Below are 26,643 nucleotides of genomic sequence, written 5' to 3' on the forward strand. Positions count from 1 at the left end.
ATACAAAAATCTCCATTGAAAAAGAAATCTCAGCTTTTCACTAAATCCCCATTGAAAACAACGGGCAGCTCCGCCATAGACTTTCAATGGTAAATCGCCGCCATTGAAGTCAATGGGGGTTTTCTGCCATTGAAGTCTATGGGAAAAGTCCCGAACTTCAAGGGGGTCCATACTCCGTCGGGTTGGTCCAAGCGGGTCAAGGATGGTTCTGCAGCGATGCCGGAGCAGTGGCTACAGATACCCCAAACCCTGATCCGCTGAACCCTCCGGAACCGGAGATATGGATTCCTAAAATTCAGCATTTCTCACTTAGTCATTTTTCTGAGCCGTTTCTGCCGCCGCCGGCAAAGCCTATGGCGCGACCCGCTCTATCTGGTTCGACCCTTATGGGGGGTCCAGGATTCGGGGACCCGGTGGTGGTCGAGTGGGGGGACGCTTAGGAACTAGGGGCAAAAATAATTTTATCCCTAGGTGCCCTAGAACAGTTTATTTCCCCGCTAATTGACGTTGAACTTGACCCAGTGATTTTAGCTCTTTTGAAAGACATTGTATCCGCTTTGCGGTTTGCGGTCTGGACGGCAGCCAACTAGGTTACCTCGAGGCATCTCCATTGAAGTCAATGAGCCCATTGACTTTCAATGGGAAACCGCCGCTCTCCCTCTCGGACGCCACCTGCTGGTCACTACAGGAAACAGGACGAAAACAGCACAAATTCCTATTGAAATGCATTGAGCCCTAATGGCGGCCAATGGGGACCTGCAAAATGGTGCCTGAAAAGGCGGGAAAACTACACAAAGAGCTATAATCATTAAAGAATTATTAACCCTTGTGCTCCCGGATGGATTCTAGTGTGTGTGTGATGCAAACACTGAGTAACCAGACATTACAATGGAACAGGGGAAATACATTTACATGTCATAACAAGGGTTACATCACATTTCTGGACCTCAGCCCAGTTAACCCCTTGTCTCCCTGGTGCGGTCAGGGGTGGCCAAATGGGGTGCAACCCCTTTAATACCGGGCCACCCCCTCTCTCCCTCTACAATGCTCATCTGCATGTCTTAGGCAGGTCTGCAACCCCGCCTTTCCCCATTATCACCCAGCATACAGCACTTCCACTGCAGCAAGGGATTCTGGGAAATGACATGCAAATGAGCACACAGTGGAACCATGTTAAAAATGGTTATTGAGGCAAAAAGTGACACTGTGTGCTCATTTGCATGTCATTTCCCAGAATCCCTTGCTGCAGTGGAAGTGCTGTATGCTGGGTGATAATGGGGAAAGGCGGGGTTGCAGACCTGCCTAAGACATGCAGATGAGCATACAGCTATATTTGCATATTTGCTTTCCTGTGGAGGGTTTTTGTCACTTTTTTTACTCACCATAACTTAACTCAGTATTATGGTTTGGCCTATCCCATAAGCCTCTCTTGCATTCCCAGTAAAATCAACCCCACACTGATGAGACCCATCAAGGTCGAAACAGCTGTCCGTGGGTGGTTTTCTGGGTATGCACCTTAACCCTGGTTGTGCTCAAAGCTGTGACCATGCAGCAAGCTTAAGCCTATAGGGAACCATGTTAAAAATGGTTGTTGAGGCAAAAAGTGACACTGTGTGCTCATTTGCATGTCATTTCCCAGAATCCCTTGCTGCAGTGGAAGTGCTGTATGCTGGGTGATAATGGGGAAAGGCGGAGTTGCAGACCTGCCTAAGACATGCAGATGAGCATACAGCTATATTTGCATATTTGCTTTGCTGTGGAGGGTTTTTGTCACTTTTTTTACTCACCATAACTTAACTCAGCATATATATATATATATATATATATATATATATATATATATATATATATATATATATATATATATATATATATATATGTATATATGTATATATATATATATATATATATATATATATATATATATATATATATATATATATATATATATATATATAAATATATATATAAATTACTTGTATAGTAGAGATAATTTTAGTGGCACACCACAAGCTGCCAGTTACTATATGTGTGCTGTTATGTAATAATAATAATAACTTTATTTCATATAGCACTTTCCTCCCAATTGAACTAAGTGCTTCATAATAACTGTATAGCACACGGTACGCAGCACATAGAAATGTTACAGACACCGTGCCTGCACTGATGAGTTTACAATCTATGTTTTTGGTGCCTGAGGCACAGGGAGATAAAGTGATTTGCCCAAGATCACAAGGAGCTGACCCCAGGAATTGAAGCAGGTTCCCCTGATTCATACTCGGTGTCATTGTTTACAAAGTCAGTGTCTTTAATCGCTAAGCCGCCCCTCCCTGAGGTTGTAGGATTGCATTTAATTTTCATTCACTTGTTGTAGCACTGCTTTCTGTTACTACTAAGGCTTTGGTCCCAGTGCCTCTGCTGCACGCGCGCCCGCGAAGTTGGCGGCGCGTGCAGCCGATTCCCCGGTCTGCAGGGAGCTGCAGACCAAAAGACAGGGGGGGGCGTGACGGGGCGCAGCCGTGACATCACCCAGCAGGTTCGCCCTCATTGGCTGAACCGCCGGGGGGCGTGGCTTAGCGCTCCGTCACGACTCATGATCACAATTCTCTTGCGAGCAGGAGTCACTGTTGGCAGAGCGCAGCGCCCCCCCCCCCCCCTCGCAGCGGGCCCGGTCCCATTGTGCAGCGGCTATTGTCCCTGCAGCATCCCCAACAGCGGGCGCTGCAGTAGCCAGCGGGGACCTGGCCTTGGCCTGCAAAGCAAGAGTGACTTTTAAAGGGAAATAACAAAAGAGAAAGATATGAGAATGGACACATGGAAAGAAGTATTGAGCAGAGAGAAAAAGTAAGAGTTGGAGAGAAAGAGGTATAGATAGGTGGAGTCACAGGGAGATGAAATATGTTATATTTATTATAATATTTAAAAGGTGACACGGTGTTCTCATTTGCATGTCATTTCCCAGAATCCCTTGCTGCAGTGGAAGCACTGTATTATATTGTATTGTATGTCTTTATTTATATAGCGCCATTAATGTACATAGCGCTTCACAGTAGTAATACATGGGGTAATCAAATAAATAGCAGATAATATAAATAACAGATCATGGGAATAAGTGCTTTAGACATAAAAGTAACATTTCGGAAGAGGAGTCCCTGCCCCGAGGAGCTTACAGTCTAATTGGTAGGTAGAACGTACAGAGACAGTAGGAGGGAGTTCTGGTAAGTGCGTCTGCAGGGGGCCAAGCTTTATGTATCGTGTTCAGAATATCCACAGTGCTATTCATATGCTTCTTTAAGCAAGTGTGTCTTAAGGTGGGTCTTAAAGGTGGATAGAGAGGGTGCTAGTCGGGTACTGAGGGGAAGGGCATTCCAGAGGTGTGGGGCAGAAAGTGAGAAAGGTTTAAGGCGGGAGAGGGCTTTAGATACAAAGGGGGTAGAAAGAAGACATCCTTGAGAAGAACGCAAGAGTCTGGATGGTGCATAACGAGAAATTAGGGATGAGATGTAAGGAGGGGCAGAAGAGTGTAAAGCTTTAAAAGTGAGGAGAAGAATGGAATGTGAGATGCGGGATTTGATCGGAAGCCAGGAGAGGGTTTTCATGAGGGGAGATGCTGAGAAAGATCTAGGAAAGAGTAGAGTGATTCTGGCAGCAGCGTTTAGGATAGATTGTAGGGGAGACAGGTGAGAGGCAGGAAGGCCGGACAGCAGGAGGTTACAGTAATCAAGACGGGAGAGAATGAGGGCCTGAGTCAGAGTTTTAGCAGTCGAGCAACAGAGGAAAGGGCGTATCTTTGTTATATTGCGGAGGAAAAAGCGACAAGTTTTAGAAATTTTTTGAATGTGAGGGGCGAATGTGAGAGAGGAGTCGAGTGTGACCCCTAGGCAGCGTGCTTGGGCTACTGGGTGGATGATCGTAGTTCCAACAGTAATGTGGAAGGAGGTAGTAGGGCCAGGTTTGGGAGGAAGTATGAGGAGCTCTGTTTTAGCCATGTTGAGTTTAAGGCGGCGGAGGGCCATCCAGGATGATATAGCAGAGAGACATTCAGAAACTTTGGTTTGTACAGCAGGTGTAAGGACAGGTGTTGAAAAGTATATTTGTGTGTCGTCGGCATAGAGGTGATATTTAAACCCAAAAGATGTTATTAGGTCACCTAGAGAGAGTGTGTACAGAGAAAAGAGAAGAGGTCCCAGGACAGAGCCCTGGGGTACCCCCACAGAGAGATCAATAGAGGAGGAGGAGGTGTTAGCAGAAGAGACACTGAAAGTACGATGGGAGAGGTAGGATGAGATCCAGGATAGAGCTTTGTTCCGAATACCTAGAGTATGGAGAATGTGGAGGAGAAGAGGGTGGTCCACTGTGTCAAATGCTGCAGAGAGGTCGAGTAATATGAGCAGAGTGTAATGACCTCTGTCTTTGGCAGCATGGAGGTCGTCAGTTATTTTAGTGAGGGCTGTTTCGGTGGAGTGAGCAGAGCGGAAGCCAGATTGTAGAGGGTCTAGGAGAGAATAGGTGTTGAGAAAATGGAGCAAGCGAGAGAATACAAGACGTTCAAGGAGTTTAGAGGCAAAAGGCAGGAGGGAGACAGGTCGATAGTTAGAAAGACAGGTAGGGTCAAGCTTGTTGTTCTTGAGTAATGGTATGACTGTTGCATGTTTGAAGGAGGATGGAAAGGTTCCAGAGCAGAGGGAGGAGTTAAAAATGTGTGTGAGCGTAGGGATTATAGTAGGAGCTAGAGGTTTTAGGAGATGGGAGGGAATGGGGTCAAGAGGGCAAGTGGTAGAGGGAGAGGAGGCGATCAACAGCGACACATCCTCCTCTGAGACAGTGGAAAAAGCGTCAAGGAAGGCAGGAGGAGAGTTAGGACGAGGTGTAGGATGGGAGGAAGAAACAGAGGGGATGTTCTGCCGTATGGATTCCACCTTTTCCTTAAAATAGTCAGCAAAGTCCTGAGCGGAGATGGAGGAAGGAGAGGCAGCTGAGGGTGGTTTGAGTAGAGTATCAAAGACAGAGAACAGTCGGCGTGGGTTAGACTTGTGCATGTTGATTAGTGCAGAAAAATAGGCTTGTTTAGCTTGCGAGAGAGCAGAGTTGAAAAAGGATAGCATAAATTTGTAGTGAAGGAAGTCTGCGAGAGTGTGAGACTTCCTCCAGAGGCATTCAGAGGAACGAGTGGAGGAACACAGCATGCACGTGTGGGAATTTAGCCAGGGTCTAGGGTTAGAAGGGCGAGTGAGGCAGAGAGAAAGCGGGGCATGTAGATCAAGAGACGAGGACAAGGCAGAGTTGTAGTTGCTGACCAGGTTGTCAGGGTCTGTAGCAGAGCTGAGAGAGGAGAGGGTGGAGCTTAAAGTGGACTCAAAGTCAGGTAAGTGAATAGAGCGCAGGTTTCTGCAGAACCGGGGGGTAGATGGAGGTGGAGAAGGGGAGAAGCGAGATAGAGAGAATGAGATGAGGTGATGGTCAGAGAGAGGAAAAGGGGAAATGGAGAAATCAGAGAGAGAAAAGTTTTTAGTGAAAACCAGGTCTAAGTAGTGGCCATCCTTGTGGGTGCTGGCTGCAGTCCACTGTTGAAGGCCAAAAGAAGAGGTTAGAGAAAGAAAGCGGGAAGCCCAAGGGAGAGAGGGGTCATCAATGTGGCAATTGAAGTCCCCAAGGAGAAGAACAGGGGAGTCTGAGGAGAGAAAGAAAGAGAGCCAGGATTCAAAGTGAGAGAGAAAGGCAGAAGGGGGATGAGTAGAGGTAGGTGGGCGATAGATGACCGCCACATGGACCGGGAAAGGAGAGAAGATCTGGACAGTGTGAGCCTCAAAGGAGGGAAAAGCAAGAGAGGGGGGAATAGGAAGGGTTCGGTAACGGCAGAGAGAGGAGAGCAGGAGCCCCACGCCTCCACCCCTGCCATCAGGGCGCGGAGTGTGGGAGAAGGAAAGGCCACCGTAGGAGAGGGCAGCTTCCAGAGCAGAGTCAGACTGAGTGAGCCAGGTCTCAGTTATAGCAAAGAGAAGCAGGGAGTGAGAGAGAAAGAAGTCATGCACAGAGAGGAACTTGTTAGAAAGGGAGCGAGCATTCCAAAGGGCACAGGAGAAAGGGAGAGAGGAGGGAGGGTGGCAGGGGATGGGTATGAGGTTGGAGGGGTTAACACCAGAAGGAGTAGAGATTGCATGTGGGAGGCGAGGACGAGCACATGTAGGAATAAGGCAGAGACCAGGATTGGTTGAGATATCCCCAGAAGCAAGGAGGAGAAGCATGGATAGGAAGAGGATGTGTGAGGATGATTTGTAGGGGTGTGTTTTAGTGCAGGGATATAGCTGTGTGGTGTCAGAGGACGCAGGTAAGAAAGGAGTTCATGTGAACTGAGAAGTGGTGAAGGAAGGAGAGATGGAGATATATGAATACAGTTAGAGACATACTGAGGCTGGTAAAAAGAAGTGCATAATTTGAGAAGAAGTGAAGTCAGAGCAAATATAAATGGTAAAGGCAGCATCACAGCAGTAATGATGCAGTCTGGTATAGATGATTTCCTCCTTTCCAGCATAGTTCACATGCAGGAATCAGGGCCAGATGGGGTGTCCACTTCTTCCTCACTTCTTTTGAACTTCCTTTTAAACTTCAGTTGTTCAGTCGTCTTGCCACTTATAATGGGCCACTTCCTTTTAAACTTCAGTTGTTCAGTCGTCTTGCCACTTATAATGGGCCACTTCCTTTTAAACTTCAGTTGTTCAGTCGTCTTGCCACTTATAATGGGCCACTTCCTTTTAAACTTCAGTTGTTCAGTCGTCTTGCCACTTATAATGGGCCACTTCCTTTTAAACTTCAGTTGTTCAGTCGTCTTGCCACTTATAATGGGCCACTTCCTTTTAAACTTCAGTTGTTCAGTCGTCTTGCCACTTATAATGGGCCACTTCCTTTTAAACTTCAGTTGTTCAGTCGTCTTGCCACTTATAATGGGCCACTTCCTTTTAAACTTCAGTTGTTCAGTCGTCTTGCCACTTATAATGGGCCACTTCCTTTTAAACTTCAGTTGTTCAGTCGTCTTGCCACTTATAATGGGCCACTTGGATATGGGCTGCAGGCAGACTAGCTGTTCTGACTGGGTTTATATAGGCCTAAAAAGTCACCTGACAGTGGTTCTGTCTGCTTAATTAGCACATCTGAGGCACATTCAAACAGATTGTTTCCTACACAGGGTGTTCCCTGCCTAGGTGTCAATGCTTAATTTAATTAACAGTTGAAGCAGACAGGATTCAGATATGGGATATTACCTAAGATTGTTTCAGTTGCATATACTGAAATACACACAGCAAAGAGTTGAAGCAGACAGGATTCAGATATGGGATATTACCTAAGATTGTTTCAGTTGCATATACTGAAATACACACAGCAAAGAGTTGAAGCAGACAGGATTCAGATATGGGATATTACCTAAGATTGTTTCAGTTGCATATACTGAAATACACACAGCAAAGAGTTGAAGCAGACAGGATTCAGATATGGGATATTACCTAAGATTGTTTCAGTTGCATATACTGAAATACACACAGCAAAGAGTTGAAGCAGACAGGATTCAGATATGGGATATTACCTAAGATTGTTTCAGTTGCATATACTGAAATACACACAGCAAAGAGTTGAAGCAGACAGGATTCAGATATGGGATATTACCTGAATATATATATATTAACACACATTCCCATATAACCAAGTAAATATTATTATTATTGAAGTATTGAAACTTTATACTTATTACTTTATATGTTTTGTCAATTGGATGTAGCATTCGGCACCCCTGTCTTTTGTTGTGTGTGTGTATGTATATGTGTGTGTATATATATATATATATACAAACAACAAAGAAAAAAGCTGCGCCTCTAAAGAACATATACAATGAATATATATATATATGCTATAACAATATGATGTAAATATGGATGAATATCTTAATTATATAAGCAATATATACACATATATGATATTGTGGACCTATATTAGTATCAGGCCCACAAAAACAGGCCCACAAAAACATGAACAATAGTATATATAAAAAGAGAAAGTTAGCCGTGACTGACGAAACGCGTCAGGGAGCGTCGTGACGTCAGACGCACAGACATTGGAGTCTACACGAAGCGCTGGAGCGTATTGATCCAGGCGCGAGTGCTATAGGCACCACTATTACGGGACCTCTTTCTTGGACTATTATACAGCACACCTGCCTTGTGAATTTGCTGGGACTCTGCTCCATTGCCAACGGAGCCTGGGACGGCCCCAAAAGTCTGCAGTCTATGGTGTTACCAGCCCTGGGAATCTTCTGTGACGTTGCTCCCTTACCAACGGAGCCTGGGACTGCCCCAAGAGTCTAGAGAAAAACCGGATGGTGGTGATTATTATATATCACATATGCTTGATTTTATTGCATTTTTGTAAGTGCGTTTTTTACCTCCCTCTCTCCCCCCTCCCCCTCATTAAATACTTTTATACGCTATGGGCGTGCGCTCTCTCCTCTTTTTTCCTTTTTATATATATATATATACATACACACATACACACACACACACACAACAAAAGACAGGGGTGCCCAATACTACATCCAATTATATAATCAATATTGATTGATTGATTGATTGACGCCACAAATGTATTTTCCTGGTAATTGGAATTTGTGTTAGCTCTTGTATCCCACTTATTTTTTTGCAGGCAACAAATCATGTTAGAGACTTTATGAGTGCTTTGGATACAGTGGAACCCCGAAATCCTGAGCTGCACCTTCAGAAAATCCTCGCTATCAGCAGAGTGGTAGGATATATTTTTCCAAACTCAGCTATGCATTAGGACATTCACAGACTGATTGACTCGGATTTTAATATATTCATTCTAGAATGAATTTCAAAAGTGATGCGTGTATAATGCATATAAAATATTAATCAATGATGCTCACCTCCGTTTGTTTCCACCACAGGGAACGCCTGTAACACCGCATTCCTATAAAATACGCAACAAATTAGGTAGCACACACAAATGTACTTATCTTACATGCGAGTCAAATATTGTTTTTTAATGATGGCATCAATACTTGAAGTAAGCACAATATAGAAGCATCCAGAAAGCACTCTTATAAAGTTGAATGGACAATGTTCTGGTTCCATGCAGAGGGGGGCTTTATCCAGCAAAAAAAGTTTTTGTTGTTGTTGCCCTGATGAAGATTCTCTGTATGGGGCTGAATGTTAATAATCTTCTGTTTATACAAGTGCAGCCTGGTGCTGCAATCAATATGTTTGTTCAGCTGGGGCTTACCTGGCAGCCTAGACTATTCTACAGTGTGAAACAATGGCTGCTTCTCTTTCCTTCTAATGACTGTAATGCTAGGTCCCCAGTGGCCACGGCGTGACGCGCGACAGCCGTGCACGACACACACCAGGTACTGCCCTCTATCGGGCAGGCACAGTACATGTGTGTGCGAGTGCTCACACATCATGATGGCACGTCCGCTGGCCGGGAAGAAAATAATTTTGTCTTTCCGTGCTGTGACATGATCCCGTGGTGGGCAGGCAGCCAATGGAAGGGCAGATATGTCCTGTCATGGCTGCGCCCCCCGCGCATCCCCTACAGACCGCAGATTGTGGCTTTTATCTGTGCGCGCGCTGCCAGGTCGCCAGGCGCGCGTGCAGCAGTAAACACTGGGGCCGTCGCCTAAGATCCATGGGGACAGGATTTAATTAATCACTCATCTTACTTTAGTTTTCTCTTATTCTCATCTAGGATTACAAATTATATAAAGAGAATGTTTTGGGTGGACCTCATATGTTAGCTTTGAAAATGAGTGACTTCTCTCCCACACATGAGCAGGTCCACAAGCTTGCATGGGACGCAGGACACAAATTATGAAGAGGGACGAGAGGGCGGGTGCTGACAGCTTGTTTAGCACAGGGGGGCTGGGGGGGGGAGTTAAAAGCTTGTTCAGTGCTAGGTTGAGGGAACGGCGAGAGCCTGAAGAGGGAGGAGTGGGCGAAGGGGGGGGGGGGGGTGGAAAGGGCCCACCAGCCTCTTGCATTTTTCTCCTGACAGAGGAGGGGCCCAGCAATTACTTCCTGTCGGGCTCAACTTCCAGGTTTGGCTCTCTGAGCCACGTGGCACTCCTCCTGTAATGACAGCCCTGCACATAATCATGCTATTTGCTCAACTTGTACCCTTTTTTGATTTAATGTTACAGGCATATTGAACAAGAAAATATACAATTTAAACCAGCAATCCCCCCTACTCGATGATGATGATTATTATTATTATTATTATTATTTTTACATAATCTGATTTTCCAGAAGCAGAACTGCACTGCTTTTTACCTTTTGGGAATCCCCTATTCCTGAGATATGTACAATGTGCCAGTGTTTCTGGTCCCTATTGGGAAATCTATATAGCCATTATCCAAGCCTCACTCTCATAATATGAAGCCTCGTGTTCTGATAACATTGCGACTTCCTATTGGATGTCCCTAACTGCTCCTTTTAATGGCACAGAAAAAGATAACTATCTCAGTAACTGGTGCGCTGCTGGAGCTAAGGAATCATAGAGTTTTTAGCTCCGCGAGACGATTCTGTAAAAGAAAAAAAAAAAAATGTGGAATTGCTGCTTTTAGCTTTCTTGTCATGTATTTAGCAGAATGGATTTTCTTTTCAGTGTGGAAGAAATCAACTTATCCTATATCAGATCTTTGCGTTCTGTGAGCGTGCGTTCAGAATGGCTCCAGTGCATGCAGAATTTGCCACCGAGTTAGGCAATCAGATGATTCTTCAAGGAAATGTCAAGGAAGCAGCTGTGTGGTATTCCGCTGCAGTGAAGTTGGATGGAAGTTGCACAGCAGCATTAACTGGTGAATGCACAGATTAACTGTTTTGCTGCAGGGAAGAGCAACTGTACTAAGAAAAAGTTAGCACGTCTCTGCTTAATATTACTGCTTAATATTACACTAGAACTTACTAGGTTATGGAAATAGTGAAGCACTCCATAGTTATAATCTTTGACTTGCATCATCTTGCTGCCTGCCAGTTACATCTATTCAGGCATTAGATTTGACCTGAGTAATTTCCACAGTGTGTGAAAGTCTATTTAGTGTTTTGATTTGCTGGTTCAGTTGTCGGCATGTAAGCAGATTGCTGAAGCAGAAATTGTTATGGTGACAAACTAGTCTATTGCAAGAGATCATGTGGCGGTCAAAGACATCAGTGTTTATATTGCACTATGGAATATGATCTGATTATATACTTTGCAAAAGAAAGATTGTTGTCATTTCAGAATCTGCTACTGTGTTTGCACTGTGTTAAATATAGTTTTGAAAGTATGAATGTAGAATGTCATATTCAAAGGAAAGACATGTTACTTATCAACAATACGCATGCTGCAGTGTATGATTGTGTATATTTATACATTGTAATGCCCCAGAAATGTCTTCTCCTTAGAGAAAATAGGCCTCTCAGTAACTACAAAATACCACCAATGTTCTTCAAAGCAGCAATCCTATCCATAATTGAAATTATTTGTGTACAGTATTGGGACTGGGGGGATCCCCTGAAGCTGAACCATACTTTTTTCAGTCCCAGAGACCCCCCTGTTTTAGGAGGTAGTGCACTTCCTGACGTTTCAAAAAATGGCATCCAATGGGAAGCTGGTGGCCATTTTAAATTGCTCAGGATAAAGAGGAGACACTGGCTCCTAAAACTATAAGTCAGGGGTTCTCAACTCCAGTCCTAAAGACCCTGCAACAGGTCAGGGTTTCAGGATATCCCTACTTCAGCACAAGTGTCTCAATCAGTAGAGCCACTGATTGAGCCACCTGTGCTTAAGCAGGGATATCCTGAAAACATGACCTGTTGGGAGGTCTTGAGGACTGGAGTTGAGAACCCCTGCTTTGTAGGCTAGGTCCAGGGGATTCCCCAGTCGAAAATACTATAAAGAAATTATTTAAAAAGAAAAATGGAGAATGGAGAATGGAGAATCGTGTGCCTCTGCCCAAGAGATTAATAATTTCTCTATTCTTTCTTGCAAGAACAACTTTATACATCTCTGTATTTCTTTGTATACAGGGTTTTTGCATTACTGTGTATCTATCTGCATTTCAGGTATTATATGGTGCCAGATACTGCAAGACCAACTAGAAGAGGCAGAACAGCATCTTGATTTTCTACGTGAAGTTCAGCAGTCCGTAGGGAGATCAAAGGTTAAATATAAGAGCTGCATACAGTGGCGGATCTCCCATAAGGCTGAGTAGGCTATAGCCGAAAACAGCAATTTTTGGGGGAGAAAATGTGTGTGTGAGAGCCTTACCTTTAGCGGGCCCCACTCCTGTAGTGTTGTGTCATCATGGCAAGCCATCACATGATGACACGTTGCCATGACTGTCATAATACTGTTTATTTATAAAAATGTTTTACCAGGAAATAATACATTGAGAGTTACCTCTTGTTTTCAAGCATGTTCTGGGCACAGAGTTATAACTTATGATGACAATATGTGGTTAGATTAAATGAAAATGGTTATACATTATATTTAAAGACATTTCATGAAAAGTTAAAGATAACTGAACCCCGTTATAACGTGATGCTCGGGGTCCACATAATATGACCGCGTTATAACCGGGATTGCGAAATGGCCACCGCGCGAGGACTTACCCGGCATCTGCAGCTCTCACCTCTCCCTGCTTCATCAGGCTGCGCACATCTCCAAGTTTTTTTAAATTTATTATTACATTCAATGCTTTATTGCTAACGGACACACACATCTCCCCACTGCACTAATAATTTTAGATCTCCACTAATAAAAGTGACAGAGTTAAAGTAAATATTTATTTGCTGAATCAGGGACTCCCAGTGGTAAGATACAGATGTAGCCAGACTTACTGGCCTGTGCGGCCCAGATGAACAAGCAAAAGTCCTTAGTGCCGGGGACCGTGTCTGCTGCAGTGGAGCTAAGGGGGTCCATGCTCCTGAATGGGACCCCCCGCAGTGCTAATGCTTTGGTGCCGCAGTCACGTGTCAGCAGCACAGAGGACACTAAGCTTTGCTACATTTGTACAGGCAATAGTACTCCTCTGACTCTCTCGTTTGTGGAAATATCATTTGGTGCATTAATTGTCTAAGTATATATGAATAAAAAACATGACACTGAAATTGTACTTGTTTAATCCCCATTCTGAGCATTTTCTTTTTGTGTGGTTGCTTTCCAGGACTTGTGCTATATTGAGGCAATTCTTGCTTCAAAGAAAGAGAAGGAACAACAGGTTGTTACAGGCCTGCTAAAGGAAGCCGTGGAAATCCACTTCTTAGCAATGCGCGGCCTTCCTCTCAGTGTGGAATACTTTGAGAAGCTGAATCCCAGCTTCCTTATTAACATTGTGAAAGAGTATCTAGTATTTTATCCAAAGCAGGTAAAAAAACGTGCGTTTCTGTCCTGCAGCCATATCCTGTTTTGCATAGAATTTGCTTTAGACGTGTTTGATTAAGTTTATGAACAGTAACAGAAGATTTCTGCCACTTTTATGCAACTCTACGTTCCCTTATATATTAAGGTTTCAGGGATATTTACTTATTGGTGCTAATCCATAAGAAAACTGCCGGTGACAGAATTTTTCTAATGGAATAGCACCACTTAGCCAATTGGGCCCTGCCCAGTGCCAAAGTGTCATTCATTTGAGAGCAATTAGTCCGGAAGAAATCAGAGTCCCTATTGCTTTTCTCTATTGAAGTTTAAAATCCTCACAGAGCTTTAATTTATCTAATTATTTAAAATCTTTACGCATGGCAAGAACCCCAGCCTCTGCTGCAGAGGTCTGGTTTCTTAACAGGTGATCTTCATCAACGGGGTACCATGTTTGTAACAACCTTACACTTGGACAAAGCAAAGAAAGCCACAGTGATTTCTCAAACTCAGCAATAAAGTAGTTAACTAATGTCTGCTTTTTTTTGTTTCTCACAAATTGTACTTAAAACTCTCCTGCCATGGGAGTTGAACGGAAGGCATAAGCTTATAGGGTTCCAAGTTAAAATGGATAAGACGTACAAAGTGACACAAGGTGAATGCTCATTTGCATGTCATTGCCCAGAATTCCCGGCGGCAGTGGAAACATTAGATGCTGAGTGACTATGGCAAGAGTGGCCAACTTCAGTCCTCAAGGGCCATGTCAGGTTAGAAGCATATCCTTGCTTCAGCACAGGTGGCTCAATCAACCTGTGCTAAAGCTGTGATATCCTTAAAACCTGACCTGTTGGTGGCCTTTGAGGACTGGATTTGGCCACCCCTGGACTACGAGAAAGGCAGGGCTGTGGACCTGCCTGAGATATAAGTGTATTTTTTATTTACTCCAAATATTGCTAATTCCCAACTGCTACTTTTTATTCTATGGCTAAAGACCTGTTAACATAGGTTGTGAGATTTTTGCCATATTGCTTACGTACTTTCTAGCACTCATGCACTTTTTTAACACTAGTCTGTGGCTGGTGCTTACATTCTTGGGCTATTGTTGCCCTCGGTTTTGCCGGTTTGACAAATGCCGTATTTATTTGTGCTGCTTCTCGTGCTGACCTTTCTTGGTATCCTTTAATTGGTAGGAATTGCCCTAATACGTAGACCTCTGGGGTATATGAAATTCAGGACGGGCTTTTCAAGGTTTTAATATAGAACATGTCTCTTTTCTTCCTCTCAGCCTAAGTCTCCAGGTCAGCCTGTACCACCTCTGCTAAAACAGGCAGTGGCCATATTAACTCCCATCGTCAGTGCCGCCCCCGCTCTGATAGAACCTCTTTATTTCATGGCTCAGGCTAAATATTTGACAGGTAAGTAAAGATAACCAACTCAGTATTTTCTTACCTCCACAGTAACTATTTTAACCCTTTGAGTGCCCCAGGATGTAGTCACTATGTCATGGGAGCCCCATAATGTAGTGACATGTAGTGTAGTGCACTACGACATGCCCCAGGGAGGGTGTGTTTGTTAGCTGAGATCGCGCCCCGTGTTCCCATAGAGCACAAGACGTGTTGTAACCAGTAAGAAAACGGGGAGGAGGGTCCCTCCTCTTCCGTTTCCTCCAAAATGGCTGCCGCGGTCACGTGTCTGCACTGTGCCCATTCGGGTGCCACAAAACCCACCGGCACTCAAAGGGTTAAAGCAGCAACCCATAGTCATTTAATTATTATTTGTTGACATCACCATAAAAAGAAATATTTCTTATTGTGCTCCTTATACTGAAGCTGTCCATTTGCCTTCCTGCAGTAGCACCCCAGAGCGACTGTAATCAAGCTCACTTTATCTCTTTGGGTACTGTATAAAACAGCAGTCATCTATATCATGGGAAATATAGTAATGGAATACATCATTTCTGTTATTTAAGCAAAAATAAAAATATATATGTAGCCCCCTTTCCCCGTGTCTAAGGGAACTACGCGTGCTGCTGATTACCTACGTGGGTTACAGGAGGCCTAAGCCTCCGCCGCTGGAAGCCTGGGGTTGTCTCATCTCTTGGTTTACAGCGCCTCCACCTGGGAGGGATCCTGGTGCCGCAGGATAACCCCTTGCAGGAACTAATATGGTCAGTAATGTCACACACAGAGTATTTAACAGGGTATTTACTGAACACATACAATACACACAATATAACAGTACCACAGTACAACACAATAATAACCCAAGGGGGTCTATATCCCCAAAGTACTTAGGGTGCGGGTGCACCAACATACCTGATGTCTTTCCACAATGTCAATCCCACCCAAGTGTAGGGAGTAGCGCTACCCCTGTGGACCGTTGATGTACGTGTATGGTACCTCCCTGGGCACTCCTATACCCAGGCGTCACCGTCAGGCAATGGATCAGTCAGGTCCTACGAGGTGGGATCTGCAAATCCCTCCTCTCGCCTTATCCGGTCCACCGCGTGGAGTGAACTCCCGCTGGAGGGTCTCACCGTTAGAGTCTCTGATACATAGGCTAGGGTCTGGTCCCAGACCGCAGGCCAAACACACTGCGTGGCGTCCATCACCGGTGTACTGACACTCTCGATGCAGCTACTAGGAAAGCATCCCTATCTATGGGCCTGCCCTGCAGCAGCCACAACCCGTGATGAATCGGGGCCTAGCTGGGACCTAAGGGAGATCTGGCCTAGTCCAGCAGAACACTGCTCCCTGGACACTACCTTCTCTTCCTGCATCCCTGCTCCGACTGAAGTGTGGTCCCGGCGCGCAAAATGTATCTCATTTGCTCTCTGGGAATCCGGACGCCCTATTGGCTATCAAGCCACACGTGGTCTACAGCCCCTAGGCTGCTGGGACTTGTAGTCCCGTGCGGAGCCTGTCTAATGGCCGCCGCTCTGCACTGCACATGTGCAACTGCTCCATTGCGCATGCGCAAAGAAACAAGATGGCGGCGCCCTGCACCAGCATCCGCAGCGGAGCTCTGGCGACACGCTCGCCACACTACCTATACCGCCGGGGTCCCTGCTCCTATCCAAGTCCACCCGCAGCGCTGGTGGCACCCGGCAGCCCCCACTTCACGCGCCCCAGACCGGAAGGTAAGGGGACCGGGCTACATATATATAAACCGTAGAGTGGCGAGAAAAAGTTTATGAAATCTTAGGATTTTCACATATTTCAAACCTAAAATGTTATTAGATCTTAATGTAAGTCCTAATAATAGATAAAGATAACCTGATCAAACAAATTACGCATAAACATTATACTTTTTCAACATTTATTTATCCGCAAATCACTCAACATTCAATATCCTTGTGTGATAAAGCATGTGAACCTTTAGATTCAGCACCTGGTGGCAGCCCCTTGAGCAGCAATGACTTCAACTAAGCATTTCCTGTAACTGCTGGTCAGTCTCTCACATCGGTTTTGAGGAATTTTGACCCATTCCTCCTTACATAACTGCTTGAACTCCGTGACATTTGAGGGCTGCCTTGCATGGACAATTCGCTTCAGGTCCTGCCACAATATTCTGATGGGGTTTAGGTCTGGACTTTGACTAGGCCATTCTAAAACATGGTTCTTGAATATGGAAATCGCGCTCGTCTGGGATCCTAAGGGAGATTCTTCTGGAAGGTCTCCTCTCCCGCTGCTCCCTCTCCCTCCGGTGATTAGCCGGCCAGATACAGTCCAAAATGCAAAAAAGAGATGGGAGGTGGAGCGCAGAGAAAGAAAAAACCAGGGTGAGATAGGTTCAATTTATTACAACAACAGAAGCACAGAATTACTTACAATTAGTAAAACAGCAGCATGTAGATACTCCCACAGGAATCTGATCTGCAACTATTTGGTTACCCCCGTCCTGACTGCAACACACTGCTTCAGTCACACAGGGTCCCTGACCCGGAACCGGAAGTGTAGCGAGCAAAGGGCGGGCTCTCTCTAGCCGTGGCAAGGGCTACAGCAATAGCAACAGCCACTCAAGACTCACGGGGGAATACCAGCAAAAAACAGAAAATAGGGAGATTCTACTGTGCTAAAGATGCACTCCTACCCAGGAGTGCAACATAAAAGTATTGAAACAACCCTCTACGCGTTTCGCGCAGTATAGCGCTTCGTCAGGAGGTATTAGGGTATTGCAGGAGGTGGTCTTATATAGGTCACCACCTAATTAACCACCACAAAATACATGTGTCAAAACCTACTTTTAAAATACTTCCCAATGGTGAATGTGACTAAAAGACATATAATATACATATAAAAACACTGAACATACTTGCACATAAAAATAAATGCAATAATACCTAATATGAACTCTACAAATACATGTCTACCTATACTCATACCAATAATCCAATTAATAATAAAGATTTGATTAGATAGCTACCCATTTTTAATCCCTAATGTTACATATTGTGTACTTGTACAGTTTGACCTTTTGCTAGCATACATCTCCTAAAAGTACATAGCAATAGTAAAATAGATTTAAAATAAAATTAAAATCTAAAATTCCACGTCTAAAAACTATATCTATACCTCAAATTCATTGTTGATGATGTGATTATAATTCCATTTTATTATTAATTATTTAAGAAAAGGATTTAGTTCTATCATCTCATTAAGGCCACCAGGGATTTTGCTTTTCAAAGTATAAATCCAATACTGTTCTCTTTGGAGTAATTTTAGTTCTCTATTACCCTTCCTAATATCTCTTTCTACGACCTCCAAACCTCTAAAATGTAAACCCTTTATTTCACCATTGTGTTGCTCTAAAAAGTGCATGGCCAGATTATGTACCTTCCTCCCATACTCTATATTTCGTTTTACATTTTTAATACCATTAATGTGTTCTCCAATCCTTATTTTTAGTGGGCGGATGGTTTTGCCAATATAGTATTTTTTGCATGGGCAATCTATTATATACACTAAATGTGTCGTTTGGCATGTAATGAATTGATTTATTTTATATTCTATTCCTGTCTGATGGTCTTTAAAAACTTTTTCTTGGGACTTATATTGACACATCACACATTTGCCACATTTGTGATTGCCCATCGGTTTACTTAAAAAACTTTTATTTGCAGCAGATTTTTTGTTGTTTGCTCCTTTTAGGAGGCTTGGTGCTAGAATACTTTTAAGGTTTTTGGCCTTTCTAAAAACTATTTTCGGCTTTTCAGCTAGTTTATTATTAAAAACAGGATCCATTAATAAAATATTCCAATGTTTATTAATTAGTGTCTTTATCTTTGATTCTTGTTTAATAAAATTGGTAATAAAAAAGGGGGTTGAATTTTCTTGGATTTCTGGTGTTTTCTTTTTAGGTATTAGTAAATTGGATCTTGGTCTAGTTTTACTTTTAATTAAGGATTTATTTAAAATCTCTTTTCTGTATCCCTTATCAATAAACCTCTGTGTTAAGATATTTGTTTGATCGTCACAGTCTATTTGTTCAGAACAATTCCTACGTATTCTTAAAAATTGTCCATAGGGGATATTATTAAGCCAATTGACAGAATGATTACTCGTATAATCTAGGTAGGAATTTGCATCCACCTTTTTAAAAAAAGTCTTAGTTGTTATTTTGTTACCTATGGCTTTTAATTGTAAATCTAAAAAATTAATTTCTGTTGTACTGATATCACCACTTAGGACTATATTGCGATCGTTACAGTTTAGGAATAAAATGAATTCATCGAGGGCTACCTTTGATCCAGACCAAATCAGTAGAATATCATCAATGTATCTACCGTAGTAGACCAAATGTTCACGATATATATTATTGGCCCACACATAGTCTTCCTCCCAGAGGCCCATGAAAAGTCCTGCATAATTGGGGGCAAACCGTGTGCCCATTGCTGTGCCATTGGTCTGGATATAAAAGTCTCCCTCGAACATAAAATAGTTGTGTTGTAAAATAAACAAAATACTATCTAAAATGAATTCTTGCTGCATATTAGACAATGTATTTTGTTTATACAAAAAATGTGCAACTGCATTTATCCCCAAATCATGTTGAATACATGTGTATAGGGAGCTGACATCGAGGGTTGCCCAAATATAATGATTTTCCCATACAATCTCATCCATAGAATTAAGTACATTTGTACTATCTTTAATGTAAGATGGGAGAGCTGCAGTTAGAGGGGCTAGGAAAGCATCTACATACTTAGACAGATTCGCCGTAAGGGAATCTATACCGGATATAATCGGTCGCCCCGGGGGGTTAGTCAAAGTTTTATGTATTTTGGGGATATGGTACATAATCGGTACTCGTGGGTGTGTTGCAAAAATAAATTTGAATTCCTGGGCATTTATAATGCCTTTCTGTCTGGCATCCATTAAAAAACTCTCTAGTAATCTCAAAAAATCTTGAGTTGGATCCGACCTCAAGGTAGCATATGAGATAGTATCCCCAAGTAATCTTTTTGCTTCACCTATATATTCCTCACGATTCTGTAGAACTATCCCCCCTCCCTTGTCTGCTTGCCGTATTATTAGATCTCCATTTGCATTTAAACTTTTTATCGCTTCTCTTTCTGTGCGTGTGAGATTATCATGAACCATATGGTATTTATTGTTGTGACATAAATTGCGGATGTCTTGCTCTACTAATTTGCTAAACAGTTCTATATATGGTCCTTTTGACTCATATGGGTAAAAAATGGATTTCGGCTTAAGGCCTGTATGTACCGAATTTTTACTCAAGTCACTTTCCTCATATAGGTCTAAAAGGTTTTGATAAGTGCTATCATAGGAAGCAAAGGACGATGGAAATTGAGAATCACTTGTGAACACATTGTTTCCATTAGCATGGAGAGTGATGTTCCCCAAAGGATCATCTATATTATCCTCAAAAAAATCAATCCATTCTCCAGGATTATCAGTCCCAAAAGATGGGGTCAGATCCTGCCCTAATGTCACCTTCCCTTGGGTGGAGATAGGCTCTTGACTTTGGCCAAATATATCACTATTGGGATAAACGTGTGTTCTAGCATAATGCCTTTTTAGCGTCAGCTTCCTTATAAATTTTTGTAGGTCAATATATAGGCCAAATTCATTGGGCTTATTCACTGGGGAAAAAGATAGCCCTTTGCTAAGCACACTGACTTGAGATGCTAAAAGTTGAAAGCCTGATAGATTGTATATCCCCTGATCCTTTAAACTATCCTCTGTGGCAGGGATATCTATGGACAAGGGTGTCCTCTTGTCCCTCTTACCCCGACCGCCCCTAACCCCTCTTTTTCCCTTCCTCCCCTTAGCCAAGGTAATAGGCCCGGAGACTTGTGGCCCATTGTGTGTTTGGGTATCGCCCCCATCCCCTGAAGGGGTCCCTTCCCTAAAAAAGGAGTGGAATTAGTGACCGGAGGGAGTGGGATAAGAGAGGATGGTAGAGGAGAGGCATGGGCCCCCAGGGTAGTACTTGGACCTGGCTCTAATATATCACTCAAATTTTGAAATGAATTGGATGTGGGTAGGGTTAAATCTGGTATCAGCTGACTATTGGAGGGTTGGGTCCCCCCTCTTGAACTAATTGTCCTCCACTCATATGGAGTAGAAGGGCCGTTATAAACTCCAGATATAATGTTTTTAAACCCCTTTGCCATATATTTATTCCCATTTTTATTCTTGGATTTTGTGCGTTTTTTATTTTTATTTGTAGTTTTCTTTCCATTTATATTGGTAGTGTGTACAATTGTTTGGGTATCTGTACCATTATTAGAGGTCCCTGAACCTACATTCACTCCTATAGGATTTATATCTATAAGATTTATTTCTTGTTGTGTAATTACATCTAGATCTACATTGGGTTTCGGATGATTTGGGTTAGTGACTGTAAAAAAATCCTCATATGGGTCAACTTGGTTAGCCATAGGGTTTGAGCTTGTACTTTTGGCCCAGTTATATTGTTTATTGTTTAAATAATCCATTTTGTCCCTTATGTATTTTATCTTTTTGTTATTCATTTGGCTAGCCTCATATTCATCTATTCTTAATTCTAGAATTTCTTCAAATTTCACCAAATCCTCTGGATTAATTATAGAGACTATGCGTGCCCTAATGGTATTTATTTTATCATGTAATTTTTCCAGAACTACTTCCCGTTCTTCAATCAGTAACTCTAAAATTTTAAAAGAGCATTCATCCATAATATTATGCCACTTGCTCATGAAGGCAGCATCTTCCCGGCCATAAGTTGGTAATTTTAACAGACGTAACCCCCTAGGGATCCTCTGAACTTTGACTGACAGTTCTAAACTGAACTTATCCCACCATAATTTAGTTTCTGTGGCTATACATTTCTCTAAAGCGAGACATAGTTGATTAACATCTAAATTACAATCTAAAACCTCAGGGTCTGATTCATCCTGAAAGAAGAATTCAGCCTGCTCCCTCCTTGTAATACTATTTGCAAATACTCTTGCCATATCTGATTGCTATATACAAGCTTTTGGCAACCCTATAGTTAAAAGACCTTCGGACTAACTAAAATACACTTATTAACCCTAAAAAGGAGGCTAAAATCTCTAGCTATAGACAAACAATTACAAATACAATATCTTAACAGAAAAAATGTGTCACACACCCAAAGGGGTTATACCAATTGAACAGCCAAAACCCTATGGCATAGTAAAACTGACTTCTAAAAAGAGCCTCCTACATATGTGGTAGACAATTGAAAATGACCTCGTTCAAAACCCCCAGAAAAAATAGTCCCAGAAAAACACAGACAGCTAGCAAAGTCCCGAATTTGATCAAAAAGATACCACAGTTCTTGAATATGGAAATCGCGCTCGTCTGGGATCCTAAGGGAGATTCTTCTGGAAGGTCTCCTCTCCCGCTGCTCCCTCTCCCTCCGGTGATCAGCCGGCCAGATACAGTCCAAAATGCAAAAAAGAGATGGGAGGTGGAGCGCAGAGAAAGAAAAAACCAGGGTGAGGTAGGTTCAATTTAATTCTAAAACATGGAATTTCTTCTGCAGCCATTCTTTTGTACATTCTTTTGTACATCTGGTTGTATGTTTAGGATCATTCTCTTGCTGCATTCAACTTACGTTCAGTTCAGCTTCAGCTCACAATCGGATGGCCTCTACAATCTTCTGATACAATGCAGAATCCTTGTTGTGTCAATGATATTTAAAACCAGAGACAGGACATGAACTATTTTGGGGGTTCAAATGAGCTTGTAGGTGTCCTGTATGTGTCAATGATAGCAAGCCGTCCAGATCTTGATGCAGCAAAGCAGACCGAGATCATCACACTCCCACCACCATGCCTGACGGTTGGGATGAGGTTCTTCTGTTCGAATGCATTGTTTGCTTTTCGCTAAACGTAACGTTTCTCATTGGGGCCAAAAATTTCTACCTTTGACTCTGTCTAGAGAACATTGTTCAAGAAGTTTTGTGGCTCATCTATGTGCTCTTAGGCGAACTTCAGACAGGCACCAATGTTCTTTTTAGAGAGCAATGGTTTCCTCCTGGCTATCTAACCAGGAACACCAGTCTTGTTCAGTCTTTTTCTGATAGTTGAGTCATGCAGATTCACATTAGCCAAATGCGAGAGTGGTCTGCAGATACTTCGATGTTACTCTGGGGTTCTTTGGGACTTCCTGAATGATTTGCCAGTTTGTTCTTGGAGAGATTTTTGTAGGAAAACCTCTCCCGGATAGAGTGACTGAGGTCTTGAACTTTCTACATTCTCCATTTGTAGACTGTTTAACAGTGGATTGGTGGAGCCCCAAATCCTCAGAAATTGTTTTGTAATCATTTCTAGTCTGATGAGCATCAATAAATTTCTGAGGTCCCAAGAGATTTCTTTTGATCGTGGCATGACGTGTTTCTACACATCTGTGTGGTGAAAACCAAACTCACAAAGTTTCTGATCTTTATACAGTTAGGTTTGGAAATAATTGGACACTGATACAAGTTTTGTTATTTCGACTGTGTACCAAAATAAATTAAAGTTACAGTTAAATAATGAATATGGGCTTACAGTGCAGTCTATCCGCTTTCATTTGAGGGTATTCACATCCAAATTGGAGGAAGGGTTTAGGAATTACATCTCTTTAATATGTAGCCCCCTCTTTTTCAAGGGACCAAGCGTAATTGGACAATTGGACCAAAAGCTATTTCATGGACAGGTGTTGGCTATTCCTTCGTTATTTCATCATCAATTAGCAGGTAAAAGGTCTGGAGTTGATTCCAGGTGGGGCATTCGCATTTGGAAGCTGTTGCTGTGAACCCACAACATGCGGTCAAAAGGAGCTCTCAATGCAAGTAAAATAGGGCATCCTTAGGCTGCAAAAAAAAGAAAATCCATCAGAGAGATAGCAGGAACATTAGGAGTGGCCAAATCAACATTTTGGTACATTCTGAGAAAAAAAAGAACGCACTGGTGAGCTCTGCAACATAAAAAGGCCTGGACATCCACGGAAGACAACAGTGGTGGATGAACGTAGGATCCTTGCCATGGTAAAGAAAAACTCCTTCACAACATCCAGCCAAGTGAAGAACACTCTCCAGGAGGTAGGCATATCATTATCCAAGTCTACACTAAAGAGAAGATTTCACGAGAGCAAATACAGAGGGTTCACCACAAGGTGCAAACCATTAAAAGCCTCAAGAATAGAAAAGCCAGATTAGACTTTGCCAAACAATATCTAAAAAAAAAAAACCAGCCCAGTTCTGGAACAGCATTCTTTGGACAGATGAAACTAAGATCAACCTGTACCAGAATGATGGGAAGAAAAAAATATGGAGAAGGCTTGGAACAGCTCATCATGATCCGAAGCATACCACATCATCTATAAAACACGGTGGAGGCAGTGTGATGGCATGGGCATGCATGGCTTACAATGGCAGTGGGTCACTAGTGTTTATTGATGATGGGACAGCAGACAGAAGCAGCCGGATGAATTCTGAAGTGTATAGGGATATATTGTCTGCTCAGATTCAGCCAAATTCAGCGCAGTTGATTGGACGGCGCTTCACTTTACAGATGGACAATGACCCAAAACATACTGCGAAAGCAACCCAGGAGTTTTTTAAGGCAAAGAAGTGGAATTTTCTGCAATGGCCGAGTCAATCACCTGATCTCAACCCGATCGAGCATGCATTTCACTTGATGAAGACAAAACTTAAGGCAGAAAGACCCACGAACAAAAAACAACTGAAGACAGCTGCATTAAAGGCCTGGCAAAGCATCAGAAGGATACGTAGAAGGAGGAAACCCAGCGTTTGGTGATGTCCATGTGTTCCAGACTTCAAGCAGTCATTGCCTGCAAAGTATTAAAAATGAACATTTTATTTATGATTGTTTTAATTTGTACAATTACATTTGAGCCCCCAAAATAAGGTGTTTGTGTATGAAAATGGTTGCAATTCCTAAACGTTTCATACGATATTTTTGTTCAACCCCTTGAATTAAAGCTGAAAGTCTGCACTTCTATTGTATCTCAGTTGTTTCATTTCAAATCCATTGTGGTGGCGTACAGAGCCAAAATTATGAAAATTGTGTCAGTGTCCAATTATTTCCGGACCTCACTGTATAGAGTGGGGCCTCTCAAACTCACCCCTGAAGATCAACCTAATTATTTAAACACCTGATTCCAATTATCCCCTTTCATTTAGCTGATAATTACCCATTGTTTGTCTAATTCATCCATCATTTTGTTTCCAAAGTCATAGAATTGATTAATATAAACTATTGGATATTTAAGAAAGGACTGGTTTTGATTCAAGAAGGTTATCATGAAAACACTATGGAATTTCTGTAATTATCATTGGGGTTCACAAACATTTCCTCACCACTGTAGATGTGTAAGAAAACTTTGCTAAGTTTTTCTCAAACTTATAATTTTTAGAAGTTTATGCTTTAATTTCATGCATCAGATATGAGTTCGTTCTGGTAAAAGTATCAAAACATGAAATTAGCAAAATATCCAAAGAGAACATTATGAGTTGACCTCAAACATGCTACAAGTTAAATGTATAAATAAAGTTGACTCAGAGCCCAGCTTCCCATCATCTTTATTCTTAAATCAGAAATTATTTCAGTGATTGAGTTCTGCAATATCCTGGATGCATAATATTTATATGGAAAAAAGCTCTAAGATTGTGAGTTCCACGTTATATTGGGGGATGAGAAATACATCCCGTGTGTAATGTGATTTCTGATCTGTTTACTAAGCAGTGCTACTCCATCAGACACCTTGTGACACTACTTACTTACACCACAATATGTCTTCCGGAGCTGGAAGGCGTCTTGTGGAATTGCACTTCCTTATTCAGTTAGTAAATATGAGCTCTGATGTTGACCTAGAACAATCACGTTAAATGTTTCCTATTTCGTTCTAATACGCACGTGAATAGTGTGTAAATCATTTGTGAAGACAAATTCCTGCAGTCAGCTATAAATAATAACATAAAACGGAACATTTAAATACACCTTTCTGTGTGATGCAAGCAGGGGTCTCGCACACAAAATGCAACTTCTTGGGTTAAATGTCTCACATATGATCATAGCTGGAAATGTGTAGTTTATGGAAATAAACAGCTGTGTCCTGGAAGACTTCATGGATGTATTCACAATTTTGTAAAAATCACACACTCAGAACACTTTTTCCCAGTGCATGTAGCTGCTATGTTGACTGAGAAAAGACGCTAGCCTTTGCATTTTGTAGATAGACATATTTAGGAAGTTTACAAACACACAAGCTTAAACCCCAGACCCACCACACCATGTATATTTATGTAAAAAAGGAGTGCTACTGGGTTAGTGACAATGTCTAAACAAGACAGACAACCCCAATGCTACATCCAACATGACAAATCCTATAGTAAAATATGTTTTTCTCTCATAACTGAGGGTCACTTAGTTAAATTATTTGGCCAAAGCATTTGTAAGCTTGCAGAGCACGTCAGGCTGTGCCCTCTAAGGCCTGGGACATAGTACGGTGAGCCTTGCTGAGCTGTGCTGAGCAGATGCACTTACCCCCTGCATCTGTCATCAGCGCGGCTTTAGCAGCCGCTTCCGCATGCGTGCGGAGGCTCAGGTATTTTGGAGAGACAGGCAAATTTAAAATTTGCCGCTCAGGGAAGCGGAGGAGCGGTCACGTGACCGCTCACATCCAATGGGAGCGAGGGACTAGCCCCGCCTCCCGCCCCGCCTCCGATCCACCTCCCGACGCGCCTCCGGCCTGCGTACGCACC

At 42.6% G+C, this 26,643-nt stretch overlaps 1 protein-coding gene across 2 annotated transcripts in view; it reads left to right on the top strand.

Moving 5' to 3' along the window:
* TTC21A (tetratricopeptide repeat domain 21A) overlaps positions 1-26,643 on the top strand; it is a 127,506-nt gene that overhangs the window by 38,142 nt on the left and 62,721 nt on the right. For both annotated transcript variants that reach the window (XM_075587919.1, XM_075587918.1), the window contains exons 9-13: positions 8,689-8,787; positions 10,666-10,858; positions 12,105-12,202; positions 13,208-13,408; positions 14,684-14,813. In XM_075587919.1, coding sequence (XP_075444034.1) covers positions 8,689-8,787; positions 10,666-10,858; positions 12,105-12,202; positions 13,208-13,408; positions 14,684-14,813 — 721 coding nt within the window. The remainder of the gene's footprint in view (positions 1-8,688; positions 8,788-10,665; positions 10,859-12,104; positions 12,203-13,207; positions 13,409-14,683; positions 14,814-26,643) is intronic.

This window comes from Ascaphus truei, chromosome 2 (assembly GCF_040206685.1).
Source record: "Ascaphus truei isolate aAscTru1 chromosome 2, aAscTru1.hap1, whole genome shotgun sequence".
NCBI classification, from domain to species: domain Eukaryota; kingdom Metazoa; phylum Chordata; class Amphibia; order Anura; family Ascaphidae; genus Ascaphus; species Ascaphus truei.